This window comes from Oncorhynchus tshawytscha, linkage group LG29 (assembly GCF_018296145.1).
Source record: "Oncorhynchus tshawytscha isolate Ot180627B linkage group LG29, Otsh_v2.0, whole genome shotgun sequence".
Taxonomy (NCBI): Eukaryota; Metazoa; Chordata; class Actinopteri; order Salmoniformes; family Salmonidae; genus Oncorhynchus; species Oncorhynchus tshawytscha.
In genome coordinates this window covers 9,435,675-9,455,512 of record NC_056457.1, presented here as the reverse complement: position 1 = coordinate 9,455,512, position 19,838 = coordinate 9,435,675, and the positions used below count along the sequence as shown (strand labels likewise).

Sequence of the window (19,838 nt, the reverse complement as noted above, 5' to 3'; positions counted from 1 at the left end):
TAAGGGGGCTGAATAATTTTGCACGCCCAATTTTTCAGTTTTTGATTTGTTAAAAAAGTTTGAAATATCCAATAAATGTCGTTCCACTTCATGATTGTGTCCCACTTGTTGTTGATTCTTCACAAAAAAATACAGTTTTATATCTTTATGTTTGAAGCCTGAAATGTGGCAAAAGGTCGCAAAGTTCAAGAAGGGGGCCGAATACTTTCGCAAGGCACTGTATGTAAGTTGAAAACACTGTGACTGCGTGATGTTCCGGAGACATCCTAACGACACATTTTCATTTGCAGGGCATCACCTGTGAAATCTCATGTGAAAAATATCCACGTGAAACTTCATGTGAAGTATCATCACATGAGAAGTGTTCAAAAACCACATGTGAAAGGTTATGTGATAACGTGAAAATCCACATGTGAAACATCACGTGAAATAAAATGAGACATTAGGCAAAACGTGACAATTTCACGGGAAATAATGTGATTTCCACATATGAAATTATGTGTTTTTTCCGTAAGGGTACAAGCTAATGCAGTCGGCCTTTTATGTCTAAATTGAATACAGCACCATCAGCTTTTCACTCATGACTCCATCTAGTGGCTTTGAATAACAATTATACCTGATTGTGTCCAGAAGTCCCTAAAATAGACCACATCTAGATAAGAGTAAACCTACGTCCCAAATGGTACACTATTCCCTACACGCACTGGTTAAAAGTAGTGAACTATATAGGGCATAGGGTGCTATTTACGACACAACTGAAGTAAATCAGAGAGAGAGCGTGACTAATATCACGATGGCCCCTGACAAAATAACCATGTTTCACTTGATGATGCCTTACTGGTGACAGAGTGTCTAAGAATTGTAAGAAGTGAATCATCAGATAGACGCAGTGAGTGTGTGTTAGTGTGCGTTGTCCACCACAGCAATCTGATTAATTTGATTGTTTTGGGGTTGCATCACGTGAATGTTAAGGTTGGGACTGTGGTTAGTCATGTTGCATACAAGGTGTGTGTGTGTGTGTGTGTGTGTGTGCGCATGTGTGATGTCCTGACTGACTGTGTTATAGAGACAGTAAATCTCACCTGCTGTAAGAGAGAGGAGAGCAACTGTAGCCTCTGCTGTAGTTCCACCCCATTCTGTCTCTCGCAACAGACAGACATGCGCGGACGGACAGATGGACGGACAGAAAGACAAAGGAGAAAGGGAGACAGGGGGGGGATATCGAGAGAAACGGGAGAAAGACAGATGTGGGACACGGATGGCACAGAAAGATGTGGATGAGAGAAGAGGTGAGAACGGGTAGGCGAGGAGGGAGGAAGAGGTTCGGGATGAGTAGAAGGTACAGCCAGAAGAAAAGGAGGGAAAATAAAGGAGTGACCGAGAGAAACGAGATAAAGGAGAAACAGAGAGTTTAAGATAAGAGTAAAGATAACTCAGGGTAGCCGCCTGCGGTGTTTAGGTGACGACACAAACAGGACATACAGGTCATGTATGATAGGCTAAAGCCATAGAGATGTACTAAAGAGCTCATCTCCTATCTTTTCCCACGCTAAAACAGGCTTTGGGCCAAACATCCCTATCCAAGTATCCATATCCCTATCCTTAGATTTGGCCCTCTTTCCAACTCTATGGCTAAAGCTAAATATGAAACAAAGACCTCCTATTCTGCCTCTCTCTGCTCACCTGTCCGTCACACAGCACCCCTTCCTGGATAGATGGGGTAATTGCAGGCGAGGAGGGCGTGGATCCTGTCTTTTGGTTTCGGTCTTCCACTTCTTCCCCCTTTCTTTCGGTCTCTCTGTCCACCTCTTTTCTCTGTAGTCTCTTACTTTGCCTGTTCTTCTCCACTGTCTTATTTTCCCTGCCATCTACTTTCTCTTCCAAACTCTTTCCTCCTCTCTCCAACCTCCTCTCCTTCACTCTCTCCTCCTGTCTCAATGTCAGACTTTCCCTTAGTCGCTCTCTCTTTTTCAGTTCCGGCCCGTTCACTGACTCAGACGTCTCTCGCTTCGTCCTATCCCTACTTTTACTGCTCTGTCTCTCACTTTGTCCCTGGGGATCTCGCTCTCTCTCAATCTGCCTCAGCTTCTCTTTCTGTCTGTCACTTTCTCTGTCTCTCTTTACGGGACTTTTGATTGGCTCATCCTCGGACGAGCTCGCTACTTCCTCGCTGCTGGCTCTTCCAACCAGCTGGCCCAGTTTGGAGTAGAGCTCCTGCTCCAGTGTGTCTCCCGAGCCGGGCCCAGAGCTGCTGGGGGACAGGGGGCCAGGGGCAGGGGCCATGCAGTTAGGGGAGCTGGGTGCCGCAGAGTTAGGGGCCACAGTGTCCTGGTTCTTGGGCTCGGGGGTCATAACCGCAGAGGAGGTCTCGGGCACGGGCCCCACGTCAGGCCCAGGCATCTCCTCACTCATGCCACTCTTCAGCAGGGCGTTCAGCAGGAAACTGTTCTCCTACGGGCGGAGATGGAGAGAAAGACAGAATGAAAGAGAGAGCAATAGGGAGACCTTCATACTTATCTCCTTCCATATGAAAAAGCATTGTCCTTTCCTGCCACCTAGTGGTGTACTAATGTTTCACAACAGTCTCATGAGGGTTGACTAAAGGACTACACTTTTCTTTCTGTTGTTGTTGTTGAGATTTAGAACAACTAGAATGAGGTGTAGTAAAGGTGATTAAAACAACTCTGTACCTACTACTGCCAATGTGAAGAGATTGGCGAAGCTGCTACACGTGCCATATCTTTACATTGACATTTTTGTGGTTTAGCAGACACTGTCAGCCAGAGAGATTTCCAGTCAGTGCATTCAACCAAGCTAGATAAGACAACCACATATCACAGTCATTGCAAGTAAAACCTTCCTCAAGGCTTTGTGAGTGAATGTCCTCCCACCTGTGCAGATGACGAATAAAGGGGTGGTGTGTGTGTCTGTGCGTGGGCCTGGTTCCCCACCAGCTCCCTCTTGCTCTTCCTGCGTCTCCGCGACCTCCTGACGTGGTTGCTTTGCCCACTGTCTCCAGTCACCTTGGGGTTAAAGTTCACATCCAGCGCCTCCGGGTGGAGCGAGTACAAAGGGAGGTTCTGGTGTTGATGCTGATGATGGTGGTACTGAGCTTGCTGGGGATGAAGATACGGGTCCTGGTTATTAGGGCCTGTCTTCTTCATTACGTTCTGGAGGGGTTTGCCGGGTCGGGTGGGTGGTACAGAGGAACACTCTGAGTCAGAGTTGAGGGTCTCGGTGTTGGTGTACTGGCCCGAGGAGGGCGATGTGACCGGGAGGTGGACCGGTGTGTACGTCCACTCAGGGTCGTGCTGGGAGTCCGTGTAGTACGTCTCGTCGGAGAGTTTCCGTTGGAACTGGCGGAGCGCGGCCCCCCAGCCCCCCTTGTCGTCCTCCTGGTCGGATTCGGGGCCCATCTCGTCGTAGGCCGAGACCACGTCGGACTCCTTCTCCAGGACGCTGAACACCAGAGACTTTCTCTTGGTCAGCAGGCTGGGACGGGAGTGCTGAGAGCTCTGCAGAGCGATCCAGTTACCGTCCGGGCTCTGCAGCACCGAGGACGCACCTGTACATACAGGCACAGATAAACATATCTAGTGCTTTACGTAGGTGACAAACACAGCATTCTTCCTGGGAGTGCAACGGTATGGAATTGTCCTGTTGCATGTAACATGTTTGACTGTACAGAGAGACGTGACAGTACTGACGTGTCTTTGCATGTAAAACGTGACAGTATGGACATGTCTCTCTGGGTCGAGCGTAGAGCGTTATATTGTTCGACAATACGGAGGATTTTGCTCTGGACGTCTCTAATGTGTGTGTGTGGGCGACTGTCTCAGGGATCCATGTTTCAGTGTGTGTCTTACTTACTGGAGTTGTCCAGGCGGTCCACACTCTTCCAGCTGGGCAGTGAGGAGGCCCTAGCGGTCTCCTTCTTCAGAGAGGCGTAGTCCTGTACCCCTCCACCTCCCCCCGCCCCTACTAGTGCCTCTGTGTTCTTCTCTGGAGAATCGTCACTGGTCAGGGAGAACGCAGACCGCGACCTCTGTGCGCACACACACACACACACGTAAATGATAGACTACAACACTTTAAAAACAACAAGTGCTGAAAAGGTGACATAGAATGATGAATTTTGGGCCTACCAGCCAAAGAAGGCTTAAACTGTAACAGGCACAGTGGCAACATATTGTTCCGGGGAGGAATTTTCCCCACACTCCAGTTCCAGCTTAGGTACAAAAGATTAGCTTGGTTTAACTTAACTTGGTTTGGTGGCAATGTGGATACCACTGACCACAGCCTGGTCTTCACTGATCCAACTGAACTGGTCGTTTGGTAAAAATCTCAGAAGGTATTGTAATGTAAATGGCAACTGGAGTTTGTGTTCTTCCGGCAACCTGGTACATTGTAAGACTGACTTTCAGGTTACGTCCCAAATGGCACCCGATTCCCTACAAAGTAGTATACTATAGGGAATAGGGTGCCATTAAGGGATGCACTGCCAGTCCAATGGATGTAATTCATATAAAGAGTCTGCAGGGGGCACCAGAGAACTACAATCTGGGTATCAGAGAACTACAATCCGGGTACCAGAGAACTACAATCTGGGCACCAGAGAACTACAATCTGTGTATCAGAGAACTACAATTACAAACAAAAAACAGTGTATGAATAACTAATCTCAGCCAAATACTACTAAATCTCTCCTTACGGACGTACATACACACACACACACACTCACTCTGTGCTCATTCATAGGCAGAGTGTGTGTGTGTGTGAGTGAGTAAGTGTGACTGTATGTGAACGCCATGTATGTGTGTATGTGGGCGCCTGTGTTTGTGTCTGCGCACGCTTTGTGTGTGTGTGTGTGCCTGGATGTGTGTGTTTGCAGAGCATTTATAAAGGGAACCCATCCCTCTGTGGGCCAGGGCGTGGAGGAGAATCTCTGTGTATTTCTGCAGGACTTTGATCATGGTTGAGTGTAACAGACAGACTGGGACAGGAGACGGGCTGGGAACGTAGCTTTGATTCCACACTGCTGCGCCTGCCTCACACACATGGGACGATAACAAATCTCAGCTAGGTCCCCGCTGACTTCCCCTGTGAAACACTGCCAGGTGTGTGTGTGTGTGTGTATGTGTGCATGTAGAGGTTTCCCTGGAAAGCTACTGTATAGCTCACAGGTACAAACAGGTTACACAGCCCTCAGGAGAGGACCATTCATGGGATAATCTGACAGCACATTTAAAGTAATTACATTTGTTCTTTGCCAGACCTCAACCCTGTCTGTCCCCATATCTCCTCACTTAAAGGCCAAGAATTCCCTGCCCTGACCAGGGAAAAACTCTGGGTCCTAGTCATACCCCAAAGTTCCAGGCCCTACCTACAGGCTATATTTAAGGGCCCAGTTTTTCCTGGGTCAGGTCGAATGGTCAGGACAAAGGGTAGGGTAGTGTAGGTAGTGGAGCTTAAGCTTGTCGCATGCTTCCCACTCAAAACAGTTCATGCACATATTATGACAAATTGTGGTTAGGTTTTTGTTAGTTTTGGTGTTCAGCAGGGTTTATTTTCAGATGTTCAAGCACACAACAAGTCGTAGTTGAGTAGACAAAGTATACGCCCCTTTGTCGGTGTTTGGTCAACAGAACTACTCCTAGTATGAGTGGAAACTATGGATGGGATTCTTCAATGAAATGTTGTCAGTCTACATGAGACAATTTTTTTTTAAACTTGAGAAATACAGCCCCAAACATTTGACCTAAACGTAAAAACCCAGCCCCTATTGAATACACAGTGGGATATTGGTTATATTGCACTTCCTAACGCTTCCACAAGATGTCAACCGTCTTTAGAAACTTGAATTGGGCTTCTACTGTATTGTGGGGCCGGATGAGAGCTCTTTGAGTCAGTGGTCTGGCAGAGAGCCAGGTCCTGGTCATGCGCATTTGACATGATAGCGACCTGCGTTCCATGGTATTTCTACAGACAATGGAATTCTCCGGTTGGAACGTTATTGAAGATTTATGATAACATCCTAAAGATTGATTCTATACTTAGTTTGACAAGTTTCTTCGACCTGTAATATAACTTTTTGAAGTTTTCGTCCCACGTTCGGCTGGACCTGCACAAGCGTTTGGTGTACTAAACACGCTAACATAAGTAGCTACTTGGACATAAATAATGGACAATATCGAACAAAAAAACATTTATTGTGGAACTAGGATTCCTGGGAGTGCATTCTGATGAAGATCATCAAAAGTAAAGGAATATTTATAGTGTTATTTCTGATTTCTGTTGACTCCAACATGGCAGATATTTTTTTTTCTTTTTCTGAGCGCCGTCTCAGATTATTGCATGGTTTGCATTTTCCGTAAAGTTTTTTTGAAATCTGACACATAGGTTGCATTAAGGAGAGGTATATCTATATTTCCATGTCTAACAATTGTATTTATCGACATTTATAATGAGTATTTCTGTAAAATGATGTGGCTCTCTGCAATATCACCGGATGTTTTTGGAACTAGTGAACGTAACGTTCCAATGTATACCGAGATTGTTTTATATAAATATGAACTTTATCAAACAAAACATACATGTATTGTTTAACATGAAGTCCTATGAGTGTCATCTGATGAAGATCATCAAAGGTTAGTGATTATTTTTATCTCTATATGTGCTTCTTGTGACTCTTCTCTTTGGCTGGAAAATGGCAGAATTTTTCTGTGAGTTGGTAGTGACCTAACAATCGTTTGTGGTGCTTTCACTGTAAAGCCTCTTTGAAATCGGACACTGTGGTGGGATTAACAACAAGAGTACCTTTAAAACTGTATAAGATACATGTATGTTTGAGGAATTTTAATTATGAGATTTCTGTTGTTTTGAATTTGGCGCCCTGCACTTTCACTGGCTGTTGTCATATCGATCCCGTTCACGGGATTGCAGCCCTAAGAATGTACTGTACTGTACTGTACTGTAGTGTAATGTACTGTAGTGCAGTGTAACATAGCATAGCGTAGTGTAGTGAAACATAGCATATCGTAGTGTAACGTAGCGTTGAGCATGGTAGCGTAGTGTAGCATAGCTTAGTACATGGTAGCGTAGTGTAAGGTAGTGTAGTGAGGGCTTCCTAACCAGACTGACCCAGAGGGAATAGGAACTCTTGAGGTGGGCCTGGTTGGCCTGGGCCAGGGTGCTGTGAGGGGGCTGGCTGGGGGAGGACATCTCACTGCCCTGGGGCTGGCCCTGGCTCTGGGGCCAAACAAAGTCATACTCTGTCTGCATCTCTGAACGCTTCCTCCTCTGGATGATCTGGGAGAGGAAAGGAGAGGAGCGGAGCAAGAGCGAGAGAGAGAGGGCAATGTTAGATGTGACCAAAAACTCCACACCAGACTCTAAACGTACCTTTTGTACGATGGTCGTGGCAAGTTCCTCTATAAGCTCCTCTTTGTGGTCTCGTAGGTAGCGAGCCTCATTCTGCTTCTCCTGCAACACAGAGACATCAAAGCCTGGTCAGAACTACAGAAAAACAAGCACCAAAACCCCCCAAAAAAGAGACATGGTGAGAGAGAGAAGAAATGACTTATTTTTTACTGTTATTGTTGTCATTATCTCACGTCGCTTTAGCAACAGTGGCCTTGTCATTCATGCTAATAAAGCTGATCTGAATCTGAGCGAAACAGAGAGAAAGAGAGAGAGTGAGACAGAGAGAGGGAAACAAACACACACACACACCAGGACTATTGTCTCACCAAGCTGTCAGTAAATTCCTCTGCCTTGGCGATGGCTTCCTCTATGGCCTCCTCAGCAACACGCAGGGCAACAGTGAGGGTCTCTGCCATGCTGTGTCCTGCAAACAAACAAACACACACACACACACACACACACACACACACACACACACACACACACACACACACACACACACACACACACACACACACACACACACACACACACACACTTACTTGCAGCCCTTCAGGAGCAGATTTAATTACAGATATATCTGCTTGTGCAGAGCAAAGTGGTTTGTTTACAGGCTAATGTCAGGGCTGTGGTGATTCACACACAACTGGGAGGGTCACAGACCTCTTGACCAAGAGGACCACGCAGTGGGTGTGTAGTACAACACCCCCTATGATAATGCTGTGTCATGCGGTGGGTATATGTAATGTGCTAGCCTATTGAAACAGATATACATTCTACAAATGACGCTTATTCATTTGTTGGTTTCCATGGGTGTATGCCAAATGGCACCCCATCACCTGTGTAGTGCACTACTTTTGACCAGGACACCACCTATATGGGGTTGTGTACCTTCACTCTGCCTGTAGAAGGTGGAGTCACTGCCACACACGCTGCCATCGTTGCCATTGCTTCCATCGTGAACACTGCTTTCTGCGGGGGACACAGAGACGCAGGTACAATAACAACACACCTAATATATAGAGAGTCTTTTATCCAAAGCGACTTACAGTCGTGCGTGCATACATCGTCGTACTGGTAGCCCCAGCTCGGGAATCAAACCCACGATCCTGACATCACAAGGGCCATGCTCTACCAACCGAGCCACACGGGACCGCCAGAGGAGAGGTTAGAGGTCAGCATCGGTTGTGCTGGGAGGAACCTTGGCTCACGCTGAGAGAACCTCTCATCACCCTCATCAGCAGAGGAGTGCAATGATATGAGACAGGAGCAAAGAGCAGAGAACCTGTGCGACGGCTTCAATTCATTTGAACCTATCCGTGAACCCTTTTTTGTGTGTTTGCCTGTCTAGTGTCGTCTCTTCATAAACCACACCGCTTTAGCGCAGAGGGCCATTTGGTGGCGGATGTGTCCCATAGGGCTATCTGTTTTCTCCAGGAGGTCTTTCATCAACTCTTTATTTCCTCTCATGGGACAAATCAACTTCCTCCAATTAGCAGCTTAGAGCCACAGCACTGGGAATATGACTGTTGTCACAGCTGAAGTTATCACCCTGCCATAGCCTGTGCCCCGAAGGACTTAACTATGTGTGTGTGTGTGTGTGGGGGGGGTGTTGGGGCTGTGATGGCTTTCACGGTGACACAAAGCACTCAGGAGTCACGGCAGGCCACTAGGAATGATGTCTGTGTGCAGTGAGGCTGAAACTGCAGTGACATTTCGAGCCCGGCAAAGAGCCAGTACTAGATTTGCTTGTGTTGGTCTGTCTATCTTTCTGTCTGTCTGTCTGTCTGTCTGTCTGTCTGTCTGTCTGTAGTGGGACTCTGCTTGGTCGGGCACAGGACAGGTTGCCTTGTGTTTTAAAAGATTTAGTCCCTTCCTGGCTTGGGTTAGGGTTAGCGAGTAGTTAGGGAGTAGTCAGTGGGAATGGTCTTTCAGTTCTTCTTTGATCAAGACAAGAACTCCCAACGATACGGGTGGACTCCTGGACTCATGACGCAGGCAGGATGGGTCTAGGGTCATTAAATATTGTGTGACTGAAGGGACGGGTGCGTGGCGGGCGGGTTGAATGAAGAGAAACAATACCTTCAAATATCCATAAATGTATAATTATTGCGCAATTTCTATAGGCTACCTTGAGGTTTTTCTTTCATTATTGTAGGCCATCTGGTATTACTGCATGAGCCTAAACTTGAGGGTTTAACTGTATGTGTGCCAAATAGCCTACACAGCCAATCTCCAAATAATGCTTTTGGGAAGGGCAGAAAAAGTTCACGTCAAAATCCACGGAGGGAAAAAAGGACATTGTCGAAGTTGAATTCAATAACACAAAAGCTGCGGAAGCTGTTGAAAATAAAGAAAAGGAAGGGCCAGAAAAGTCATGTTTGGAAAAGATTTGATGAAGTGGTAAGAGAGGACGATAAGCAGTGCCGGCTGTGTTATGAATGAGGCCTACGGCACGTCAAGGGAACTGTAGCCTGCTGTTTAGATGGGTTAAATGGAAACGGAAATCTGGACATTGACTAACCAGCGTAACCTACTGTTTTCTGGCAAACGTTCATTGATAATATTCGTCCCGTGCAAATCGACATCCCTGTGCTTTTGAGAGAAATGTCTGAGTTTGACAAGTGTTGCTCGAGGGTTTAAGCGAGAAAACAATAACCGGTTCGATAAATTGACCGAAGGGCTGCGTTTAACCTGTATAAGAAGGGCCTACATCTATCAACTTTCACAGTGAATGCTTTTGTTTACAGGTTTTGTGCGAATGAATTGAACATCGCCAAATGTATAATCAAAAATATTGCGCCTCTGGAATAACCCACATTCTGGGATAAGACAAAGTTCTCTGGTAATACTAGTCTCGTGTGAATAGGGCTATAGCCTTAATAATAAATACTGCAGATCTAAGCATTTCTTGCAGTAAAATTATTCACCAAATGTAGGCAAAATTTGGACTTGAAGAATGAAGAAATATGATTGATTTATTTCTGCATCTTGAGAGGATGCGATGCTCAGTTAGATACCGTCTGTAGAGGTGCCGTCTTCATCGTAAAAGCATCATGAACCTTGATAGTATTTCAACCACATAAAATATGCATGGAAGCCGAAGTGAAATCTTATCAGAAAGACGTTGGGTCGTTTTCACAGCTTCATTTTTTCTTACAACCGGTCAAACCGATGTCATTTGGACATTTTGCACAGAATATCTTTCCTGTTTTTCATTTGTTGTTTTATTGTCTCCAGTCCCTCAACGTCATGAAAGACGACAGAGGAAACTTTACCGATGTCAACTAGATGAATTCATTCTATCGATCGATCACATTATTCTGGTGAGCAAGGGTTTATTTAGTCTTCTAGGGCAGGCTAGTTGAGAACCATTTCTCATTCTCATATAAGGACAAAAGAGAACCTACACGTATCTAATTTTAGACACGTTGACTAACAAACAGCCTACTTATAAGCAGAAACGTTTCTAAATCAGGCAACAACAACAAAAAACTGCACCTGTCAAGAAATCGTCCTGCAGTCTTTGACTGTAGCCTATAGAGCATTTTCTATACTTGCAGGTTAGGGTCGGGTGCGGGCCTACCACATATAGTAGGGCGGTTGTGGATGGATTATTAGCAATTGCGGGCGGATGAACAGCTGACCTTCGCGCACCACTAATCTGTATCCTCATCACCGTCTGGTGTCCTCCCTACCTTCCTCTTCCTCTCCGGTTCCTCCTCCTCTTCCTGTGATCTTTTTACCATCCCACCACTACTCTCTGGACTTTGTTTGCCCATTTGCATTTGATGGTTTGTTGTATCCTTTCTGATAAATAAGTGAGAATCGTTGGGCCCCACAACTCCCACCACAGCACATGGTTGAAGTCAGCTCCCTGACCTGATTCAGGTCAGCTTCATTAAACGCAACCCCAGGGCCTCTCGCTCTCTCTCCTCTGCTCAGTTATAGATGCAGGGTGTGTGTTTGCCTGTGTAGCGTCGTCTCTTCATAAACCACCCTGCATTAGCGCAGGGGGCCATTCGGTGGCGGATATGTATCCCAGGAGGTCTTTCATCAACTCCTTACTTCCTCTCAAGGGACAAATCAACTTCCTCCAATTAGCAGCTTAGAGCCACAGCTCTGGGAATATGATTGTTGTCACAGCTGAAGTTATCACCCTGCCATAGCCTGTGCCCCCGAAGGACTGAACTATGTGTGTGCATGCAAGGACTGGGGCTATAACGGCTGTAGCCGTGACACGAAGCACTCTGAGCCTGGCAGTGGGAGTCGAGGCAGGCCACTAGGAGTCCTCTGAGTGTCTGTGTGCAGCGACTCTGAAACTGCAGTGGTAGGCTAGGCAATCAGACAGTACTAGACTTGCTTGTGTTGGTCTGTTTGTCTGCCTGTAATGGGACTCTGCTTGGTCGGGCACAGGACAGGTTGTCTTGTGTTTGAACTATTTTAGTCCCCTCCTGGCTCGGAGGGTGTGGTCAGTTGGAATGGTCTTCCAGTTCTTCTTTGATCAAGACAAGAACTTCCAAACGATGCCATCTGTATCCACGTCACCGTCCTGTGTCCTCCCTTACCTTCCTCTTCTGTTCCTCCTCTTCCTGTCATCTTTCAACCATCCCACCACTGATCTATGGAGTTTGTTTGTCCATACGATGGCTTGTTTTATCCTTAGGATAATAAGCGAGAATTGTGGTCTCCCAACTCAACCACAGGGCATGGTTTAAGTCCCCGGCTACGTCTCGACCACCCCAAGACCTCTCTCTCTCTCTCCTCTGTTTGAGATGCAGGGTGTATGTGTGCGTGTGTGGTGTGTGTTTGGCCGCCTGCCTGCACATTTGACTTAAAGGAGACAGCCAACAGCAACAAACAGTAATATCACCCAGCACAAATCAAGCCTGTAATCATGTATTTAGTAGGACACGGACATACGATGACACTGCCGAGATAACCGAGTCCTACACTCTTAGAAAAAAGGGTTCCAAAAGGGTTCTTTGAGGAGGGATAGGTTTCTACAAAGAATAGTTTTGAGTTTTGCTCCTAAGAACCCTTTATGGAAGACAAGGGTTCTTTGTTAGGCAAAGAGTTCAACCAATAATCTTTTTTATCCTAAAGAACCGTTTTTGGAAGAAAGGGTTCTTTGAATATTCTTTGGAAGGCAAGAAGGGAGTAAAACCCTCAAAACCACACCTATCATTATCATATTTCCCAGCATGCTCCATTACAGGTTGATTTTCAGAATTGTTTGTTTTAATGTCTGTGTTTGTGCTTGTACATTGATTGATCTTATGCTACATAAAGATACATAATGTACATTTTTATAAAGTAATCCAATCTGTTAGAAGTAATACATATTGCACCCATTACTGAGATGGTTTTCCTAGTTTAGATAGTCCCATTAATCAAATCTTCCCTACCCTGGTAGTCATTCTGCAGGTTGTGGGTGATTTCACATCACTTTGCAAGTCAGCATAACATGAACTGCAGACCAGATGTGGCCTGAAAACCAGGAGTTTCCTAACACAGCTGTGTTAGGGTATGACTCTCAAAGAAAGTACTTATGATAGACTATGACATGTATTGTCATAAAGAGTTTAATTTTAAAGGCTAATAAGGCTGGTGAAACCGTTCACAGGGGGTTCTATGAAGAACTGCAAAGGTTTCAAACTTGCACCAAAGCGAAGAACCCTACATGATTCTACTTGGCACTTTTCCCCCTAAGAGTGTAATGAAGGAAACTAAGCATGCAGGGGTACCACAATAATGCCCTGCAAACAAACATGATCACAAGATGGCAGCCATGTGGCATCTTGTTTACTGGCATTTTAGGTGGCTCCACAGAATAGACACAGTAACACTTCTCTGATTGTTTCTTTCTTTCGTTTTAACGTTTTGCTTTCTTTTCCGTCTCCACGCTCACTTTCAATTTCCTTTTCTCTCTCACACACAACCTCTCTCTACGTCTCCCATTCTCTTTCACATACACTCACTCACACGCAGGCGCGCACATGGACATGCATGCAGTGCTGATGAGTGCATGTGTGCTTTGCTGAGGATGTGAGAACTATTAGCTAACAGTGTCATAGTTGCAGGGGACCCTGTCTGTCATCTCTCACAGCATCAACATGTCCACTTCCCGACGCCTCACCGCCCAGGCAGACAGTCAGGGGAATCCCACAAATGTACCCATGACCTCGACTAACCTGTGCTCCCGCACATTGACTCTGTACCAGTACCCCCCTTGTTACTGTTATTTTATTGTTGCTCCTTAATTATTTGTTACTTTTGTATTTTCATTTTTTTTTCCATTTTTATTTATTTATTGTTTGCTTCAGTTTATTTAGTAAATACTTTCTTAACACTTGTTTTTTCTTAAAACTGCATTGTTGGTTAAGGGCTTGTAGGTAAAGCATTTCACTGCAAGGTGAACCTGCTCTATTCGGCGATTTGATGAGATGACAAAACATGATTGATGACATGCTACTTGACAATCCACCACAGCATGCATTGCCATTGTTATGACCCTCTCCTGTCAATCATTTAGCCCCTCCAAGCCTTCACACTGGGCAGAGCCCCCCCCTCCCCGCCTCTACTGGGCGTGTCCTCCTCAAATCAGAAAGCTCATGTCATCTCATGTCTAGGGCCCTGTGTTTTGGTTAATCATACCAGATGTCCTGAATTTAAACCTTAATTTAAACTGTCGCCTTTTCTTTTTATGTCAGATGGTCCAGCACCATCCTCAGACAATTCATTTCACTTGTGGCCCAATTCTCATTTCTGTAAAAGGCCATGTGACATAACTAACCAAAACACAGGGCCCTACTCATGTCAAATGATTATAGAGAGATGGAAAGAGATAACCATCTCCTTTGTGTTCCTCCCTGTTCCTATTTCATTTCCTCTCACTGACCACGGTCTTACCTTTTTTCCACTCAAGGATCGGCAGAGGAATCACTCGATATTACCATGACAACCCTGCAGACGACAGCACCGGTCTGTGTGTGTGTGTGTGTTTGTGTGCGTGCGTGAGTGAGTGAGCGAGAGAAAGAGGGTGTGTGTCCTGTCAGTAAAGAGCACTCAAAGCTGAAGTTCCTCCAGCAGCAGGAGGAAGGGCAGTGAGAGAGAGAGAGAGAGAGAGAGAGAGAGAGAGAGAGATAGAGACAGAGAGTGAGAGAGAGACAGAGAGAGAGAGTGAGAGAGACAGAGACAGAGACAGAGAGAGAGACAGAGACAGAGACAGAGACAGAGACAAGAGAGAGGAGAGAGGAGAGAGGAGAGAGGAGAGAGAGAGAGAGAGAGGGAGAGAGAGAGGGAGAGAGAGAGAGAGAGAGAGAGAGAGAGAGAGAGAGAGAGAGAGAGAGAGACAGAGAGAGAGACAGAGAGAGAGAGAGAGAGAGAGAGACCGAGAGAGAGAGAGAGAGAGAGAGAGAGAGAGAGAGAGAGAGAGAGAGAGAGAGAGAGAGAGAGAGAGAGAGAGAGAGAGAGAGAGAGAGAGAGAGAGAGAGAGAGAGAGAGAGAGAGAGAGAGAGAGAGAGAGAGAGAGAGAGAGAGAGAGAGAGAGAGAGAGAGAGAGAGAGAGAGATAGATAGATAGATAGATAGATAGATAGATAGATAGATAGATAGATAGATAGATAGATAGATAGATAGATAGATAGATAGATAGATAGATAGATAGATAGATAGATAGATAGATAGATAGATAGATAGATAGATAGATAGATAGATAGATAGATAGATAGATAGATAGATAGATAGATAGATAGATAGATAGATAGATAGATAGATAGATAGATAGATAGATAGATAGATAGATAGATAGATAGATAGATAAATGCACAAACTGGAAGTACAACTGACTCCTCCATCTGCTGGATGCTGTAGTGTAACATACTGGCCACCAGGGGCACTGCAGCTCATGAGACGTTACAGCAGCCATTAAGGTTTGAGACGAGAGGGGATTTCTGTTCTGTTCTCAAACTGTTAAATCTCTTCTGACACGGACAACGCCTCTGTCATATACTATATGTGTGTGTGTGAGTGTGTGTGTGTGTGTGTGAGTGAGTGTTTGTGTGTTTGTCCTTAAACCTCGTAAAAGGTCTGACGGATGGCTACTGCCAGATCAATGTCTTTGACATTACATAACCCCCCAAACACATGCACAATCTCTCTTTCTTACACCCCCCCCCACACACACACACACACACACACACACACACACACACACACACACACACACACACACACACACACACACACACACACACACACACACACACACACACACACACACACACACACACACACACACACACACGCCTTCACTCACCCAATCACACAATCTCTTTTATACACAAACACCCTCTTCATCCACCACTGGCCAGCCAATGGACACAGTCTAGATGGTCCTAATCCCTGAAGTTGGATGGGGTAATCCTTGTGTAATATTAGCAGACAGCTAGTGTTAAGGCTGCTGCTCAGCAAGCATAATGGGGGAGAGAAGAGAGTGGCGATGCTGCTCGGTCAGGGTGGGGTGGTGCTGCTGCTGGTCTTGCTGGCTAGTAATCCCCTCCGTTGCAATGGCCACTTTGTCCTCTGAGTGATTAGTTCCTGCTGTGGGAACAGTTTTATCTGCCCTCAACATCTCATCATCCAGATGCCATTGTCGTCCCCCCCATCAGCCTGATCTGTTAGAGTGTGTGGAGTTAGGGAGTATTACTGTTGTATAGCACACTGGGATTAAAGGGGCAATCTGCGATTCAAAGAACAACAGCGGAGGAATGAGGCTTTTATACGTTTTTAAAAAATGAATGGCTATATATACACAATTTCTAAAATGGATATACTAATCCTAGATTGCTCCTTTCAAGGGATGAGTTGATTGAACCATATTGTTAAAAGTATCCGCCATGGACATTAGGCCTACTGTTAGCCGTAGTACCAATAATGGTACTTATGGCAGGAATAGGGCAACTGTATTTTCTTAGTCAGTCTACCGGAACAGAAACTAGTCATGGCAGCAGTTATATCACTGTTTGAAGCATTAGGAGTTTCACAGCTCCAGTGCTGTTGTGTTGACTGGTGACGGTGTGTCCCCCTGACTGGTGGCAGTTGGTCCAATCAGCTCCACTCTGTCTGTGTGTCCATGTGACTGCTGGATGGCTATTGCTCCAATCATCTCCAATGTATGTGTGTCCCCATACAGTCCAAAAAAAGCCCTCCTGTCCCAATCTGTCTTTCCAGCTGTCCCTCTGTGATCCCCTCTCCTCTCCTGCCCTTCCCTCTCCTCTTACTGCCACTCTTACATCACACAAGGAGGTAATAGGATTAGCTGCTAGCTGCCGCTGGGCTCCCATTTCAGATGAGCTGAGCAGATTATACAGCTTCAGAGTTAGAAACACACACTGCATCAAACCGTACTGACTGACTGACTAGCTGGCTGACGGAATGAGGGACGAATGGGGAGAAGTGGGGGGTGCGCATGTGTGTTTGAGACGAGGGATGTTAACACGAGTTCTCTTCTAAACAAAGTATGCATGAGTTACGGCTTTATTTTCCTCTTGTGTGTGGGCATGCGTGCATATGTGTGAGTGCGTTTGTGTGTGTGCGTGCGTTTGTCCTCCTCACCATTCTGAATGTGCTCCCCCCTCCCCCTTCTCGTATACCAGATTTAAAGGGAAGAGATCGTCAATAAGTCCTCATAATGGGTCAAGGCCATGTAGAAAAGGCTGTAGAAATACTGGATAAAGACGTTTTGTATGCTTCCGGAAGCTTGGTGAGTGTCCCAAATGGCACCCTATTCCCTATATAGTGCCCTATCCTTGACCAGAGTCCATCAGGGTTGGGTTCAATTCCATTTCAATTGTTGTTGTAATTGCGATCCAATTACGATCTTCTCTCATCGCTGCAATTCTCAACGGGCTCGGAAGAGGCAAACGTCGAGTAATGCGTCCTCCGAAACATGACCCGCCAAGCTGCGCTTCTTAACACCCGCTCGCTTAATCCGGAAGCTAGCCGCACCAATGTGTCGGAGGAAACACCTTTCGCCTGATGACCGAGTCATCTTGCAGCCACCTGGCACCACCACAAGGAGTCGTGAGAGCATGATGAGCCAAGTAAAGCCCCCCCCCAGCCAAACCCTTTCCTGATCCGGACGATGCTGGGCCAATTGTGTGCCGCCCTATGGGACTCCCGGATTGAACCCCAGGCTGTAGTGACACTGCAACACTGCGTTGCAGTGCCTTGGATCGCTGCACTGCTCAAGAGGCCCTTGGTTTATTTTCTGAATTGAAATGGAATTGGGACACAGCCGTTGATGTTTACTTAGAAATGTATTTTTTTGAGCCCACATTGAATACAAAATGTAAAGGAATCCTTCAAGTAATGTAGCCTATCGAAATAATTCCCTTTATAAAACAAACACAACGTTGCTCAATTATTTAATGGTTGGTACATTTTATTGACATACAGAACTATATAATGTAACTCGATTTGTGAAATCTATCTGACTGTAGCTGTTGGTTTGAGTTGAAGAGTTTTTGACAAACTAGAGGACAAATCTAACTTCTTTAAGAAAGAGCAGATATGATTTGAAAGTAATAGATCACTTTCAGCCCACTTGAAAGTCACAGGTGAATGAAGGTTAGGTTTTACCTCCATTGCCATTTTAAAAGGATAGTTCACCCAAATTACAAAAAGGGCGTATTGGTTTCCTTACCCTGTAAGAAGAACAAGATTTTGACACATTTTTTGTCCCCCAAAAATGCACTCCTGCTCATTCAAGGGATTTTCTGTATTTTTACTATTTTCTACAATGTAGAATAACAGCGAAGACATCAAAACTACAACAAAACACATATGGAATCATATTGTAACCAAATAAGTGTTAAGCAAAACACCAGTTTCAACGTCAACAGTGAAGAGGCGACTCCGGGATACTGGCCTTCGAGGCAGAAATCCTCTGTCCAGTGTCTGTGTTCTTTTTCCCATTTTCATCTTTTCTTCTTATTGGCCAGTCAGATATTGCTTTTTCTTTGCAACTCTGCTTGAAGGCCAGCCTCCTGGAGTCGCCTCTTCACTGTTGACATTGAGACTGGTGTTTTGCGGGTACTATTTAATGAAGCTGCCAGTTGAGGAATTGTGGGGCGTGTTTCTCAAACTAGTCACTCTAATGTACTTGTCCTCTTGCTCAGTTGTGCACTGGGGCCTCCACCTCCTCTTTCTATTCTGATTAGAGACAGTTTGTGCTGTTCTGTGAAGGGAGTAGTACACAACATTGTAAGAGATCTTCAGTTTCTTTGCCATTTCTCGCATGAAATTGCCTTCATTTCTCAGAACTGGAGTAGACTGACGAGTTTCAGAAGAAAGGTCTTTGTTTCTGGCCATTTTGAGCCTGTAATCGAACCCACAAATGCTGATGCTCCAGATACTCAACTAGTCTAAAGAAGGCCAGTTTTATTGCTTCTTTAATCAGAACAACAGTTTTCAGCTGTGCTAACATAATTGCAAAAGGGTTTTCTAATGATCAATTAGCCTTTAAAATGATACACTTGGATTAGCTAACACAACGTGCCATTTGAACACAGGAGTGATGGTTGCTGATAAATGTAGATATTCCGTTAAAAAAATCTGACATTTCCAGCTACAATAGTCATTTACAATATTAACAATGTTTACACTGTATTTCGGATCAGCTTAGGCTAAGCTGCCTGCCATCCAAGACCTTAACACCAGGCGGTGTCAGAGGAAGGCCCTAAAAATTGTCAAAGACCCCAGTCATAGACGGTTCCCTCTACTACCGCATGACAAGTGGTACTGGAGTGCCAAGTCTAGGACAAAAAGGCTTCTCAACAGTTTTTACCCACAAGCCATAAGACTCCTGAATAGGTAATCAAATGGCTACCCGGACTATTTGCATTGTGTGCCCCCCCCAACCCCTCTTTTACGCTGCTGCTACTCTCTGTTTATCACATATGCATAGTCACTTTAACTATACATTCATGTACATACTACCTCAATTAGCCCGACCAACCAGTGCCCCCGCACATTGGCTAACCGGGCTATCTGCATTGTGTCCCGCCACCTGCCACCCACCACCCGCCAAACCCTCTTTTACCCTACTGCTACTCTCTGTTATTCAGAGACAGTAGTGGCAGGTAGCCTAGTGGTTAGAGTGTTGGACTTGTAACAGAAAGGTTACAAGATTGAATCCCCGAGCTGACAAGGTAAAGATCTGCCGTTCTGCCCCTGAACAAGGTAGTTAACCCACTGTTCCAAAGCCATCATTGAATATAAGAATTTGTTCTTAACTGACTTGCCTAGTTAAATAAAGGTAAAAAAAAGATATACATATGAATAGTCATTTTAACCATGTCTACATGTACATACTACCTCAATCAGCCCGACTAACTGATGCCTGTATATAGC

General features: G+C 45.4%; 1 protein-coding gene across 1 annotated transcript in view; it reads right to left on the bottom strand.

The window, feature by feature from the left end:
- The window catches only part of myripb (myosin VIIA and Rab interacting protein b), a 41,959-nt gene that overhangs the window by 17,292 nt on the left and 4,829 nt on the right, over positions 1-19,838 (bottom strand). The window contains exons 2-8 of the mRNA XM_042308716.1: positions 8,314-8,394; positions 7,749-7,846; positions 7,402-7,482; positions 7,141-7,308; positions 3,871-4,045; positions 2,892-3,565; positions 1,684-2,451 (exon numbers count right to left, since the gene is read on the bottom strand). Of these exons, the coding sequence (XP_042164650.1) occupies positions 1,684-2,451; positions 2,892-3,565; positions 3,871-4,045; positions 7,141-7,308; positions 7,402-7,482; positions 7,749-7,838 (1,956 nt within the window). The 5' untranslated portion in view covers positions 7,839-7,846; positions 8,314-8,394. The remainder of the gene's footprint in view (positions 1-1,683; positions 2,452-2,891; positions 3,566-3,870; positions 4,046-7,140; positions 7,309-7,401; positions 7,483-7,748; positions 7,847-8,313; positions 8,395-19,838) is intronic.